This window comes from Dipodomys ordii, unplaced genomic scaffold (genome assembly GCF_000151885.1).
Source record: "Dipodomys ordii isolate 6190 unplaced genomic scaffold, Dord_2.0 Scaffold29, whole genome shotgun sequence".
In the NCBI taxonomy this organism is placed as follows: domain Eukaryota; kingdom Metazoa; phylum Chordata; class Mammalia; order Rodentia; family Heteromyidae; genus Dipodomys; species Dipodomys ordii.
The window spans coordinates 3,182,811-3,196,771 of record NW_012267245.1 but is presented as its reverse complement, the minus strand read 5'-3'; the positions used below and the strand labels follow the sequence as shown (position 1 = coordinate 3,196,771).

The 13,961-nt window shown below is 40.6% G+C and overlaps 1 protein-coding gene across 3 annotated transcripts in view; it reads right to left on the bottom strand.

Moving 5' to 3' along the window:
• Positions 1 to 13,961, bottom strand: part of Nsd1 (nuclear receptor binding SET domain protein 1) — a 104,569-nt gene that overhangs the window by 41,065 nt on the left and 49,543 nt on the right. For all 3 annotated transcript variants that reach the window (XM_013016078.1, XM_013016077.1, XM_013016079.1), the window contains 3 exons: positions 9,732 to 9,856; positions 5,361 to 5,628; positions 1,269 to 1,378 (listed from right to left, as the gene is read on the bottom strand). In XM_013016078.1, coding sequence (XP_012871532.1) covers positions 1,269 to 1,378; positions 5,361 to 5,628; positions 9,732 to 9,856 — 503 coding nt within the window. The remainder of the gene's footprint in view (positions 1 to 1,268; positions 1,379 to 5,360; positions 5,629 to 9,731; positions 9,857 to 13,961) is intronic.

Sequence of the window (13,961 nt, the reverse complement as noted above, 5' to 3'; positions counted from 1 at the left end):
GTATACTGGCCATCTTTTTTTAAAGGCCGGGTTTCTTCTCAACTGAACACTTGGCTTTGGACGGTCTTCCCCCTCCTTAATCACCATCTTCAACCCTGCCAGAAATATGGTAGCAGGTGCTTCACACAGCCTCTCCAGAGTTTGGAGAGTTTCCTGAAAGCTGTGTAACTGGATTACAAATAAAAAACGGCTCCATGCCACCTGTTACAGGTTGCCTTGCTAAGTCTGCAGAGTACAGACTCGGTGCTTTGTGACACAACAGCTGGCTATCACTCTGAACATCATTTTTTAATTCCCATCTTTCACTCACAAAAACGGAGACACCGATACCAAGTTTCAAATTCAGAGTATTGCGACTGCAAGGTAAGCACATTCAACACTTGAGCCACACACCCAGACCTTTAAATTTTTAGGAATTTTTTCAGATAGGTGGTCATGCTCTTTTCTTCAAACCTCAATTCTCCTACTTAAACCTTCCACTAACTGGAATTACAAGCTTAAATTACTATGCCTAGCTTGTATGTAGAGGTGGAAGGTTTTGCTAGCTTTTTGAACAAGCTGGCCTCAAACCGTGAGCCTCCTGAATTGTTAATATTACAGGTGAAAGCCACTATGGTTGACTTTTGCAACATATTCAATGTCTACTTGACTTGAAATAACCACCACACATTGTTACCATCACTGCTGGAAGACAAGAGGCAACAGTGCAACTTGCTCAAATTTCTTTTTCCTTCTGTACAATTTCCTGTAGTCTGCAGGCGCCTCAACATGATTGTTTTTGCCCTTTTCTTATCACGCTCAAAACTTGCACTTTAAAGAATTATTTTAGAATCTTTCCTTGGGATAGTTGAGTTGCCAGTATCACTACTCTTGGATTCTGGAGCCATTATGAAGTGACACAGGGGTTTCTTGAACCCACGTATTATGCCATGATGGCTGATCTAATTGCCTCACATCTACTAAGCGACTGACATGGGTAGCAGGTGAGATGGTTACATCTAGAAGAAGACAGAGTGGACCAGCCGGCGGGGAATACTGTGGGAGGTTACGGCACTACTCAGAAATGGGTGCATTTTACATTTAGCAACTGTTCATCAAATTACTATTTTCAAACTGTAACTGACCAGTTACCTGAGCTTGCAGACAGCAAACCCTTAAAGAGAAGACTACTGCATAAGCACATCAGTGTGCTTTTCAATAAAAAGATTTTTTAAAATTCTGTATTCCAAGGGCTTAACTCTATTTTACAATTGACAAAAATAACATACCTTTCTAGAAAGGCCAAGGTCTCCTTTCTTGGGCATAAATCCAGGGTCTAAATCATTGGATTCAAGAAGTTTCTTTGTTGGTTTTCTTTGACGTTTACTTTCATAATTCCCTGAAATGCATGTACTTTTCATTAAATGACTTAGAAACCAGGCACAAGTTAATTTTGAAAAAAAAATCTGTGTAATATAAAAAAGGCATAATATATGTACTATCCATATCTGAGGATGGACATGAAGAGAACTTATTTATAATAAAGTATTTCTAAAAGGAAATAAAAGTTGGATGCTGGTGGCTCACGCCTATAATCCTACCCACTCAGAAGGCTGAGGTCTAAGGATGGTGGTTTGAAGCCAGCCTGGACAGGAATGTCCATGACTCTTTACCACCAATAAATAACCAAAAAATGCCAGAAATGGCATTGTGGTTCAAGTGCTAGAGCGCTAGCCTTGAGCAAAGAGAAAGTCAGGGACAGCACCTAGGGTCATGAGCCACATGACCCTAGGTTTTAGGCTTTTTTTTTGGGTCCAGTCGTGGGGCCTGAACTCTGGGCCTGGGCGATGTCCCTCAGCTCTTCAGCTCAAGGCTAGTGCTCTACCACTTGAGCCACAGCGCCACTTCTGGCTTTTTTCTTTTTTGCTTATGTGGTGCTAAGGAATCGAACCCTGGGCCTCAGGCATGCAAGGCAAGTGCTCTACCACTGAGCCACCTTCCCAGCCCCCTTGGCTTTATTTTTGATGGCTAGTTACAGTTTCAGAGACTTTCCTGCCTAAATTGGCTTCAAACTATGATCCTCAGATCCCAGCCTCCTTAGTAACTAGGATTACAGGAGTTAAGCCACCAGTGCCTGGCTGGGAGGATGTTCTTATGTATATTCACTTTCGACCATAAACTAAGAGTGATAAGCTTGGAAAGAAATTCCAGTGGTAGAGTGTCAGCAGAGCTAAGAAAACAATGCTGAGTTTGAATCCTGGTGCCAGCAAAAAAATTAAAACGTTGCTAAAAAGTAAGAGAGGAATGAAATAATAAACTGTAATAGGGCAAAAATTGTATTTACGGCATTTATTTGGTGGCAAAGACAAAGGAAGTAAAATTAAGGCTAGATTCTGGGCACAAATAAATCAGGATTATAATGCGTGCTCTGGCCTTAAAGCTAAAAAAACACAATAACTGCTGGGCAATGGTGGCTCACACCTGTAATCCTAGCTACTCAGGAGGCTGAGATCCGAGGATCGAGGTTCAAAGCCACCTGGGGCAGGAAAGACCATGAGACTCTTATCTCTAATAAAGCACCAGAAAACCAGAAGTGGCGTTGTAGCTCAAGTGGTAGAGTGCTCACCCTGAGCTGAAGAGCTGAGGGACAGCATCCAGGCCCAGATTTCAAGCCCCACGACAGAACACACCCACGACAGAACACACCCACACCCACGACAAAACACACCCACACCCATGACAGAACACACACACACACACACACACACCTTTAAAGACTGCTGTTAAAAATTATAGAATTTGGTTCACAATACTAAAGTAAGTATTTCTATTTTTTTTTTTGGGGGGGGGGTCTGGTCGTGGGGCCTGAATTCTGGGCCTAGGCACTCTCTTCAGCTCAAGGCTAGCGCTCTACCACTTGAGCCACAGTGCCACTTCCTGATTTTTTTCTTTCTGCTTATGTGGTGCTGAGGAATCGAACCCAGAGCCTCATGCATGCAAGGCAAGTGCTCTACCACTGAGCCAACTTCCCAGCCCCTAGTAAGTTTATTTTCTTTGTGGACATGCAGGTAGAGTGTGAGTGTGTGTGTGTGTGTGTGTGTGTGTGTGTGTTACTTGCTCTTGGTTTGGTTTTTTTACTCACAGCTGGAGCTCTAGAACTTCAACACTTCTAAGTTGACTTTTGATGATTAAACTGAAATAGAGACTCGTGGACCTTTCTTCCTATGCTTCACACTATGATCCTTACATTTCAACCTCCTGAACAGCTAAGATCAGAGGTGAGCCATCAATGCTCAGCTTTTCCTATCTTAAAAAAAAAAAAAGCAGGGACTGGGAATGTGGCTCCGTGGTAGAGTGCCTGCCTCCTATGCATGAAACCCTGGGTTCAATTCCACAGTACCACATACACAGAAAAAGCCAGAAGTGGTGCTGTGACTCAAGTGGTAGAGTTTTATCCTTGAGCAAAAGAAGCCCAAGAGCCAGGCATAGGTGGCTCACGCCTGTAATCCTAGCTACTCAGGAAGTTGAGATCTGAGGATCCTGATTCAAAGCCAGCCCAGGCAAAAATGTACGCAAGACTCTTATCTCCAATAAACCTCTAGAAAATCGGAAGTGGCAATGTAGCTCAAGTGGTAGAGCACTCACCTTAAGCTGAGGAACAGCGCCCAGGCCCAGAGTTCAAGCCCATGACTGACCAAAAAAAAGAAGCCCAAGGAAGGTGTCCAGGCCCTGAGTTCAAATCCCAGGACTGGAAAAATTAAAAAAAATTGTAGGTCAGGGATATAGCCCAATGGTACAATATTAAACTAAGATGTGTAAGGCCCTAGATTAGAACTGTACTAAAACAAGTGAACTGAAATAAAAACAAAGCAAAAAATACTTTGGTTCTGCTTATTAGAATAAGCATTACTAGGATTTTTCTCTTTCTTTACTTTTTGTATTTTAGGTAAAACAAATTACGCACAGTGGCTCAACCTGTAATCCTGGTTATTAGAAGGTAGACACTGAGGAGATCAGGGTTTGAGGCCAGCCTACCCAAAAAAGTTTTCAAGACTTTATCTCAAACAATGGCTATGTGAAGCAAATTACACTTGTCATCCCCAGCTCTGTAGGGAAGCACAAATAGAAGGATTGCAATCCAATCTGGGTCAGGGAGAAAAAAAAAAAAAGATATTATCTCAAAAGTAAACAATGTCAAAAAAAAAAAAAAAGCTGGCAAAATGGTTTAAGAGCCACTGCATGGAAAGTACAAGGGCTTGAGTTAATAAAAACATCAAAAATAATACAGAGGTAAAAAATTATATGGAAAATTTAGAGGTATACACAAGAGATTCCCATCCCTTGGAATCTAGCCAGGTACCAGTGTTTCGTGTTTGTAATCCTACCAACTCAAGAGGCTGAGATCTGAGGATCAGGGTCCAAAGCCAGCCAGGCAGTAAAGTCCTTAAGATCCTTAGCTACAATTAATTACCAGGAAACCAGAAGTGGTGCTATGGGTCAAAGTGGTAGAGTACTAGCCTTGAGCAAGACCTCAGAGACCGCACCTAAGCCCTGAGTACAGACCCCAAAACACCCCCCCCAAAATTAGCCAGATAGATGGCTCACACCTGTAATACTAGCTACTCAGGAAGGTGAGATCTGAGGATCTTGGTTCAAAGCCAGCTCTGGCAGGAAAGCCTGTGAGACTCTTATCTCCAAGTAAGCAGCAAAAAAGCCGGTAGAACTGTGGCTCAAGTGGTAGAGTACTTGCCTTAAGTTAAAAAAAAAGCTCAGAGATAGCACCAGGTCCTGAGTTTAAGCCCCAGAACTGGTACAAAAACAAAACAAAACATTTAATAGAGAAAAAGTACCTGGAATGTGTGTTTGGACCTAACTTTGCTCTGTCACATGCATATAATGAATTATAAATTGGTAAGTGTTCGTTTTAGGGAACGTTTATACTTATTAGCTGCTTACTCTGTTCAAATATAACACTATACATTATTATAATATGGTCTCTATTTTACACATGAAGAAACAAGTTCAAAGATCAACTGACTTTTCAAGAAACAGGGGGGCTGGTGGACCTGGTGCCTAGAGCATGGGCTTCAGGTTTTTACTCCACTAGTGAACAATGCCCGTAACCAAATTCTGTTACCCTGATTAAGTGGATATCAGCTACCATGAAAAACAAAACAAATAGGGTATTTTTATAAATATGTCCTCTTCAAACTGCATCACAAACTAATTTGTACTTAGAAAAGGATATCAAATCAGTAACTATTTTAAAGACTTCTTACCAAAAAAAAAAAGTGGGCAATTTGTACGTAGTCAAATTGCTTTAAATCTTTACTGCCTACAATCACATCTGCTTTTTTTCTGAGATCCCATCTCCACCTTACCTGGGGTTTTAACAACCAGGTCCTCAGACTCAAGAGCTGGCTGGGGAGACACTTCTTGAGCCACAGGTACAGACAAGGTCAGCTGTGGCAACTCAGCATGTCCACCTCCAAGGTCTGAATGAACCAAAGGCCCTTCTAGAAATGGGGCTTCCCTCTCAAGAACTGGAGGCTCTTCTTTGGTTGAAATCAAAGAATTCTCATCCACCTGCTTGTTTTGAGCATTAGCACGACACCGAACTAGGTTTTCTTCTTCACAGCGGGAACTTACCTAAAATCAGAACACACAAAGAGAATGTAAAACTGCAGCAAGGTACTACTGGCAGCCTATGCCTGTAATCTTGGCTACTCAGCAGGCTGAGATCTGAGGATTGTTTCAAAGCCAGCCTAAGCAGTAAAGTCCCTGAGACTTTACCTTGGCTAATTAACCACGAGAAAACTAGAAGTAGTACTGTGGCTCAAAGTGATAGCCTTGAAAACCTCAGGAACAGGGGCTGGGAAGGTGGCTCAGTGGTAGAGTGCTTGCCTTGCATGCATTGAGGCCCTGGGTTCGATTTCTCAGTACGACATAAACAGAAAAAAACGGAAGTGGTGCTGTGGCTCAAGTGGTAGAATGCTAGCCTTGAGCTGAAGAGCTCAGGGACAGTGCTCAGGCCCAGAGTTCAGGCCCCACGACTGACCAAAAAAAAAAAAAAAAGGAGAAGAAGAAAAGAAACCTTAGGAACAGTGTCCAAGCAGAGTTCAAACTCCACACCAAAACAACAAAAAAAGACAAAACTGTTATAAATTAGAAAGACAAAAAGGAAAAAGAGCAATGTACTTAATAAGGAAGAGATGCTGACACAAAAACAGCAGTTGAACCTGAGAACATTATGCAACCAGAAATAAGCCAAACACAGAATTAGAAGTAATTCCATTAATAAAATTATCTAAAAGCACTAGCAACAGGGGCACATGCCTACAACGCTAACTATTCAGAAGGCTGAGATGTGAGGATCGCAATTTAAAGACAACCCAGGCAGGAAAAGTCCATCTTGAGCCTCTTTCTTCAATTAACTACCAGATAACTGGAAGTAGAGCTGTGGCTCACAGTGGGCAAAAAAAAAGCATTGAGTAAAAGAGCTTAGGGACAGTGCCTAGGCCCTGAATTTTTTTTTTTTTGGGGGGGGGAGGATCCGGTTGTGGGGCCTGAACTCTGGGCCTGAGCGCTGTCCTTCAGCTCTTCAGCTCAAGGCTAGTGCTCTACCACTTGAGCCACAGTGCCACTTCCAGCTTTTTTCTTTTTGCTTATGTGGTGCTGAGGAATCAAACCCAGGGCCTCATGCATGCAAGGCAAGCGCTCTACCACTGAGCCATCTTCCCAGCCCCCTAGGCCCTGAATTTAAGTGCTACAACCAACCAAACGAAGGAAAAGGAAAGAAAGAGATTATGATCTGAGAATGGCAAAAGTCTACAGCAGTAGAACACTCGGCATGAACAGAAAAGCCCATTGTGGGATGACTTGAATTAATGCCTGGTACCAGAGATAGATGGATGAGACAAATGAGACAGATAGATAGTGGCTGTCAGGGTCTATAGGAAAATGGGAATTTTAGTTACTAGATACCAAATTTCAATTTAGAAAGATGAAAATTTCTTTCTTGGAGGCTGGGAAGGTGGCTCACTAGTAGAGTGCTTGCCTTGCATGCATGAGGCCCTGGATTCGATTCCTCAGCACCACATAAGCAGAAAAAAGCCAGAAGTGGCGCTGTGGCTCACGTGGTAGGGCACTAGCCTTGAGCTGAAGAGCTGAGGGACAGCGCCAGGCCAGAGTTCAGCCCCCACAACTGGCAAAAAAAAAAAAGAAAAGAAAAGAAAATTTCTTTCTTTATTTGAACTCGGATCTTCATTTGGTCTTGAACTTTATTTATTTGCTTGAAGTTGGGGCCTAGATACTGCCTCTGAGCCCTTTTGCACAAGGCTAATTACTTTGAGCCACAGCGCCACTTTGGGTTTTTAAATGTCTAATTGGAGATAAGAATCTCAACAGAGAGAGTCATACAGACTTTCCTGCTGGGTTGGCTTTAAACCATGATCCTCAGATCTCAACCTCCTGAGTAGCCAGGATTACAGTCATGAGCCACTGGTGCCTGGCTTGAAAATTTCTTAAAATGAAAGCTGAGTAAGAGTATGAGGTCCTTATTTCAAGCCCCAGTAATGGCATGCAACAAATTTCAGGAAATAGTTGAGGATATTGTTGGAAAACAGTGTAAACTATACTAAATGACATAGAACTGGCAAATTTTGTTATATATTTTGCTATATATTTTTTAAGTTAAAAAAACTTTTAATGCTATGCATTTATTTGCTACTAGAATTCCACTAATGTATCAAAATCTCCATTTATTGTAGCTCACACCCTTGAAAACCAGAGAATAAGCCAGCCATCTTTCCTAATTATTAGCCAGTAGGGTTTCCATGCCTTCAAATGACCATTCCATTTCACCTCTACTAGACTTTGGCCAACAAACTGCCAACGGGCCTTAAAGTAGGAAAAGACGCATCCACAAAACCAAACTAAACGCTATATATTTTACTATAACCTTCAAAATAAGAAAATGCATGCCTGGAAATGTGGCTTAGTGGTACAATGCTCAGTTAATATGCATGAAGCCCTAGGTTCAATTCCTCAGTACCACATAAATACAAAAAACCAGAAGCGGTGCTGTGACTCAAATGGTAGAGTTCAAGACCCAGGGCTGTCAAATAAATAATAAGAAAAATCCATTTAAGACACAATGAAGTCACAAAAAAAAATACAAGCCTCACATCTGTAATTTTAGCCACTCAAGAAGCTAAGATCTGAGGATCAAAGGTCAAAGCTAACCTGGGCAGGAAAGTCTAAGAGATTCTTATCTCCCATTAACCAGCAAAAAGCCACAAGTAGATCTGTGGCTCAAGTGGGAGAGCACCAGCCTTGAGCAAAAAATGCAGACTGTACTCAAACCCTGAGGTTCAAGCCCTAGGACTGGGGCATAGACACAGAAAAATCTTAAGTCACTGCACACCAGAGGCTCACGCCTAGCTATTCAGGAGGCTGAGATCTGAGGATTACAGTTCAAAGCCAGCGTCAGCAGGAAAAGACTGTTAGACTGATCTCCAGTAAACCACTCAGAAAGCCGGAAGTGACACTGTGGCTCAAGTGGTAGAGTGCTAGTCTTGAGCTTAAGAGTTCAGGGACAGCCCCAGGCCCAGAATTCAAGCCCTACAACTGACAAGAGAAAAGAAAAGAGAAAAGAAAAGAAAAGGAGGTAGAGGATTCCTTTGGAATCAAACAACACATATAGCTTACTGCTTCTTGAAGAAACAGGGATAAAAATATAACATGTAAGAGAGGAATCAACCCCCATTATATGTAAGTGGATATTACAGACCTTCTAGTGCAGGCAGTATTTGATACAAAACCATCAATAAAGCTTATAGTTCTAATATCCACTTAAAAAAGAACATAGCAAATAGCCAGGCACCAATGGCTGACAGCTGTGATCCTAACTACTCAGGAGGCTGAAATCTGAGGGTGGTGATTTGAAGCAAGCTCAGTGAGGCAAGTCCGTGAGTCTTATATCTCCAATTAACCACAAACAGATGAAAGTGGCTCAAATGGTGGTGAAAAAAGCTAAGGAATAGTGTCCAAGCTGAGCTCAAGCCCCAATACTGGCATCAAAAATAACAAAAACAGTACTGAGATAACTCAGGGCCAGGTTCCATGAATAACTATTCTTCAGAAGAGGGAAAAATATACACAGACCTACAATATATAGATTCATTTATCCTAAGTAGCTAAAAAACTCTATGTACTATACTAGAAACTAATGATATTTGAAAAAAACCTGAAAGGGTCAGATTCTAATTAAAGAAATTGTTTCATGTAGTCTAACTAAAGGATACTCAGAAGAAGGGAGAGAGGAAAAGGAGAGGAGAGCGAGAACCAGAGAAAGAAACAGATGAACAGAGAGAAAATAATTTTGAAGTACATACCAAACATAAAGAAAACAGCATAAATAATCTCCATGGAAGCTGTGAATCAATAGGAGTTTGAAAGGGATTAAGGAAAGAGAAACAAATTCTGCTGGAGCTAAGTACTAGCAGGAAGGGGGGTTGGGATTCCGAGCAGGGTAAATGAGGATGAATGCTGAATGTGGCCCAAGTGATTTGCTGAAATTACGGCAGTGGGAGAAGGGAGGCGTGAGGTGAGATTAATTGGAATACATTGCATCCAGGAGTGGGTATTTCACAATGAAATAATTCCATCCCCCATGAAAAACAATTATTGTCTCAGGAAGACAAAACTGCAATTTCCAAATAGGAGCAAGTTGCTAAAATGTTGAAACATACCTTGTGCACCTGTTCCTGTACCTTCTTTTGTTTTTTTTTAGGAGCAAATATCTGATCATATTCTTCTGTATATTCTAGAAGCCACTTGCTTGGCTTCCTAAGGCGTTTCTTCTCTAATGGCACAGCTAAATAAGGAGAAATATGTTCAGTATTAACCAAAACCCCACAGGAAATGCCACTATTTCATCAAACTATCCCCATAGTCCCAAAAGTATCAAGATGCAAAAAGATCCTAGCTTATATGACAAGAGCCTCAAAATTATTATGGTATATCATAGCAAAATTGGTGTATGGAGGTGAGGTAATGTTATACAGAAACACATCATATCAAACAAGCAGCCTATTTAATCATAAAAAAGAAAACATGAAATTGAAAATTATCTTCTAAACTGACTGACACTAATACAAATAGATGTGTACTTAGAAATGTAAGACATAAATCAGGTAAATTGGAGCATATGATCCTATCCTTATAAAGAAACAAATGCCAAGTAAGTTGCTTCTGGAATATACATAATATAACCGTATATTTCTTCCATTTTATGTCATTTTGACTTTATTAGACACCACAGGTTGTTTTAAATAACATAATTCTATGGGCTGGGAAGCTGGCTCAGTGGTAGAGCGCTTGCCTTGCATGCATGAGGCCCTGGGTTCGATTCCTCAGCACCACATAAGCAAAAAGAAAAAAGCCGGAAGTGGCGCTGTGGCTCAAGTGGTAGAGCGCTAGCCTTGAGCTGAAGAGCTGAGGGACAGTGCCCAGGCCCAGAGTTCAGGCCCCACGACCAGACCCAAAAAAAAATTTTTTAAATAAAAATAACAATAAATAATAATAAATAAATGAATAACAGAACTCTGGATTCTGCACAATGTTAGACATTTAGACTGAATATTTACCTAAGCAAAATCATGTTACAATTGTGAATTTAGAGAAATAACTAAAATTAGTTTCATTATAGAAATGAGTAATGTATATACTTTTTTTTTTTTTTTTTGGTCAGTCGTGGGGCTTGAACTCTGGGCCTGGATGCCATCCCTCAGTTCTTCAGCTCAAGGCTAGCTCTCTACCACTTGAGCCACAGCACCACTTCCAGCTTTTTCTGCTTATGTGGTCCTGTAGAATGAAACCCAGGGCCTCATGCATGCAAGGCAAGCAATCTACCACCGGAACACCGTCCCAGCCCCTGTAAGTAATAGACATATAAATAGCTCTATCTATCTATCTATCTATCTATCTATCTATCTATCTATCTATCTATCTATCTAATCTATCTTATCTATCTTATCTATCTCTATATATACTTTCAATGTGATTTTAAAAGTTATATGCAAGCGGGTGCTTGGTGGCTCACCCTGAAATCCTAGCTACTCAGGAGGCTGAGATCTGAGGATCATGGTTCAAAGCCAGCCAGGGCAAGAAAGTCTGTGAGACTCTTATCTCCAATAAACCATCAGAAAAATAGAAGTGGCGCTGTGGCTCAAGTGGTAGTAGAGCGCTCGCCTTGAGCTGAAGAGCTCAGAGACAGCTCCCAAACCCAGAGTTCAAGCCCCACCACCAACAAAACAACAGCAACAAAACACATATAAGCACAAGCAAACAAGTTAAAGCCAAAATAAAAAAGGACACAGACAGCACAAACTTCTCAAAAGCTTTTATTCCTTAGATACTATTTATGCAAATAAGATATAAAAACCCAAACACTGGTGGCTTATGCCTGTAATCTAGCTACACTAGAGGCTGAGATCTGAGGACTGTAATTCAAAGCTAGCCCATGAAGTAAAGTCCCTGTGAGACTTTATTTCCAACTAACCACCAGAAAACCAAAAGTTCAGCTGTGGCTCACAGTGGAAAAGCACTAGCCTTGAGTAAAAAATCTCAGGGACTCGTGGGGGGGGAAAAAAAAATCTCAGGGTCAGTGCCCAGCCCTCAGTTCAAGACCCACAATCAACAACAACAACAAAAAATATATAGCCAGGTGCTCCAGCCTGTAATCCTAGCTATTCAGGAGGCTGAGTTCTGAGGATCCTGTTTCAAAGCCAGCCCTGGCAGGATAGTCCACGAGACTTTCCATGGTTCAAAGCCAGCCAGGGCAAGAAAGTCTGTGAGATTCTTATCTGCAATAAACCACCAGAAAAACAGAAGTGGTGCTGTGGCTCAAGTGGTAGAGCCCTTTCCTTGAGCTGAAGGGCTCGAATTCAAGTCCCACGACCAGAAAAAAAAAAAAAATATATATATATATCTTTCACTTACAGCAAGGCATGGAAATGTTTCTTTTTACCAGCCCTAACAGCTATAATTTCATAGTGCTAATATATATATATGTACGCATGTATTTTTTTACTTATATGTTAAAGGCTGATAGTTATCAAAAACATATGCCCATATTGCACGTGGGTGGAAATGTAAAAAACCCTCCTCTATATAAAAAATGTAAGCTAATAAAATAACTTACAAGCCTATGGTTGTTCACAATTATGGGACTAATTAAAACCTAAATATCACTGACTTTCCGTGTTAGATAATAAACCTATAAATGATCCAGAGAGGCCAGTTGTTCTGAGGAGTTCTATCAAAGGAAATTAAAACTATAAACCAAAGTAATTGTTTTTCCAAAATTATCTGAAAAACCTATCATAGTTAAAAAAAACAAAAAGGCAAGGCATGTCTTAGAATAAAATACACATTTATACCTATAGCAGTTAATAGCAAATCCTTTATGTTCTATAGCAAGTACATTATTGTTTTAATAAATCTTAGATATCTCATATACATTTAAGAACGAGTAACATTTTTAGGAGAAAAAAAAGACCAAAGAAAGTATAGGAAATAGTACTGGGGGTTTTATATGTTCTTTCTAGGTAACACTTGCCAGCTAACAATTAATATCTCTAATCCTCATTTCAAGCTGTTAGGTAAGTAATGAACTATTTTATAAATAACGTGACTGACAAAGTAGGAAAATGAGTCGTCCAAGTGGTAAGACCATGACATCAACCAAAATCTGTCAAGATTCTAAAAGTACTTGGTCATTTCTATTCTTAGTACTCAAGTTTGAACTCAGATCCTCCCTCCAGCTTGCTAGGCTAGCTGGCTCACTTAGCTGTTTGGAGATGTGATGAACGTTGCTAGGTGCTAGTGGATCTAGCTATACAGGAGGCTGAGATCTGAGGGCAGAGGTTCAAAGCCAGCCCAGGGGTAGGAAAGTCTGTTAAGATTCTTAACTCCAATCAACCACCAAAAAATTGGAAGTGAAACTGTGGCTCACAGTAGTAGTAGAGCACTAGCTTTGGACAAAGAGCTCAGGGACAATGCCAAGGATCTCAGTTTGAGCCCCACAACTGCAAGGAAAAAAGAAAGAAAAAGAAGAGAAAAAATAAAGATAAAAAATAAACTTGATGAAATGCAGGGCTTTACTATGGTACGTAGCTAGCAGGAATTTAATATATAACAACTACGAAATACACACCTAACAACCCAGTAAAGGAATAACAACTTTACCTTTCCCACTCTTATAAAAACTGAATTATTTTAGGTTATTAATTAATTGATACATTATCAAGGATAACCGTGGCACACTGGAAAATTACGTTTTTATTATATAACTTTTTACATCATTTGAGTTATGTGAATATATTAACATATTTCATACCCTGAGTTATAATGAAATACATAAAATAAAATTATATATAAATATTTGAACTATTACACTACAATGAAAGAACATGGTGAAATATTCCTCAGTAAATGACAGACTCTGCTTTCATGATACACTCAGTTCATGCCTATAATCCTAGCTATTGAGGAGGCTGAGATTTGATCTAAGGATAAAGGTTAGAAGCCAGCCCAGGCATAAAAAAAAGTCCACAAGACTCTTAACTCCAATTAACCACCAAAAATCAGCAAGTGGTATTGTAGCTCAAAGTGGTAGAGTATTAGCCTTGAGCACAATCGCTCAGGGACAGCACCCAGCTCCTGAGTTCAAGCTCGAGGACAGGCAAAAAAAAGGGTGCTGGTAGATGGTGCCTATAATCCTAGCTACTCAAGAGGCTGAGATCTCAGGATCATGGTTGGAAGCCAACATAGGCAGGAAACTCTGAGACTCTCAGCTCCAATAAACAACTCAAAAAACCTGGAGGTGGTGCTGTGGCTCCAGGGGTATAACCTTGAGAAAAAGCAGCTCAGGAACAGTGCCCAGGCCAGAGTTCAAGCCCCACAACTGGGGAGGGGAG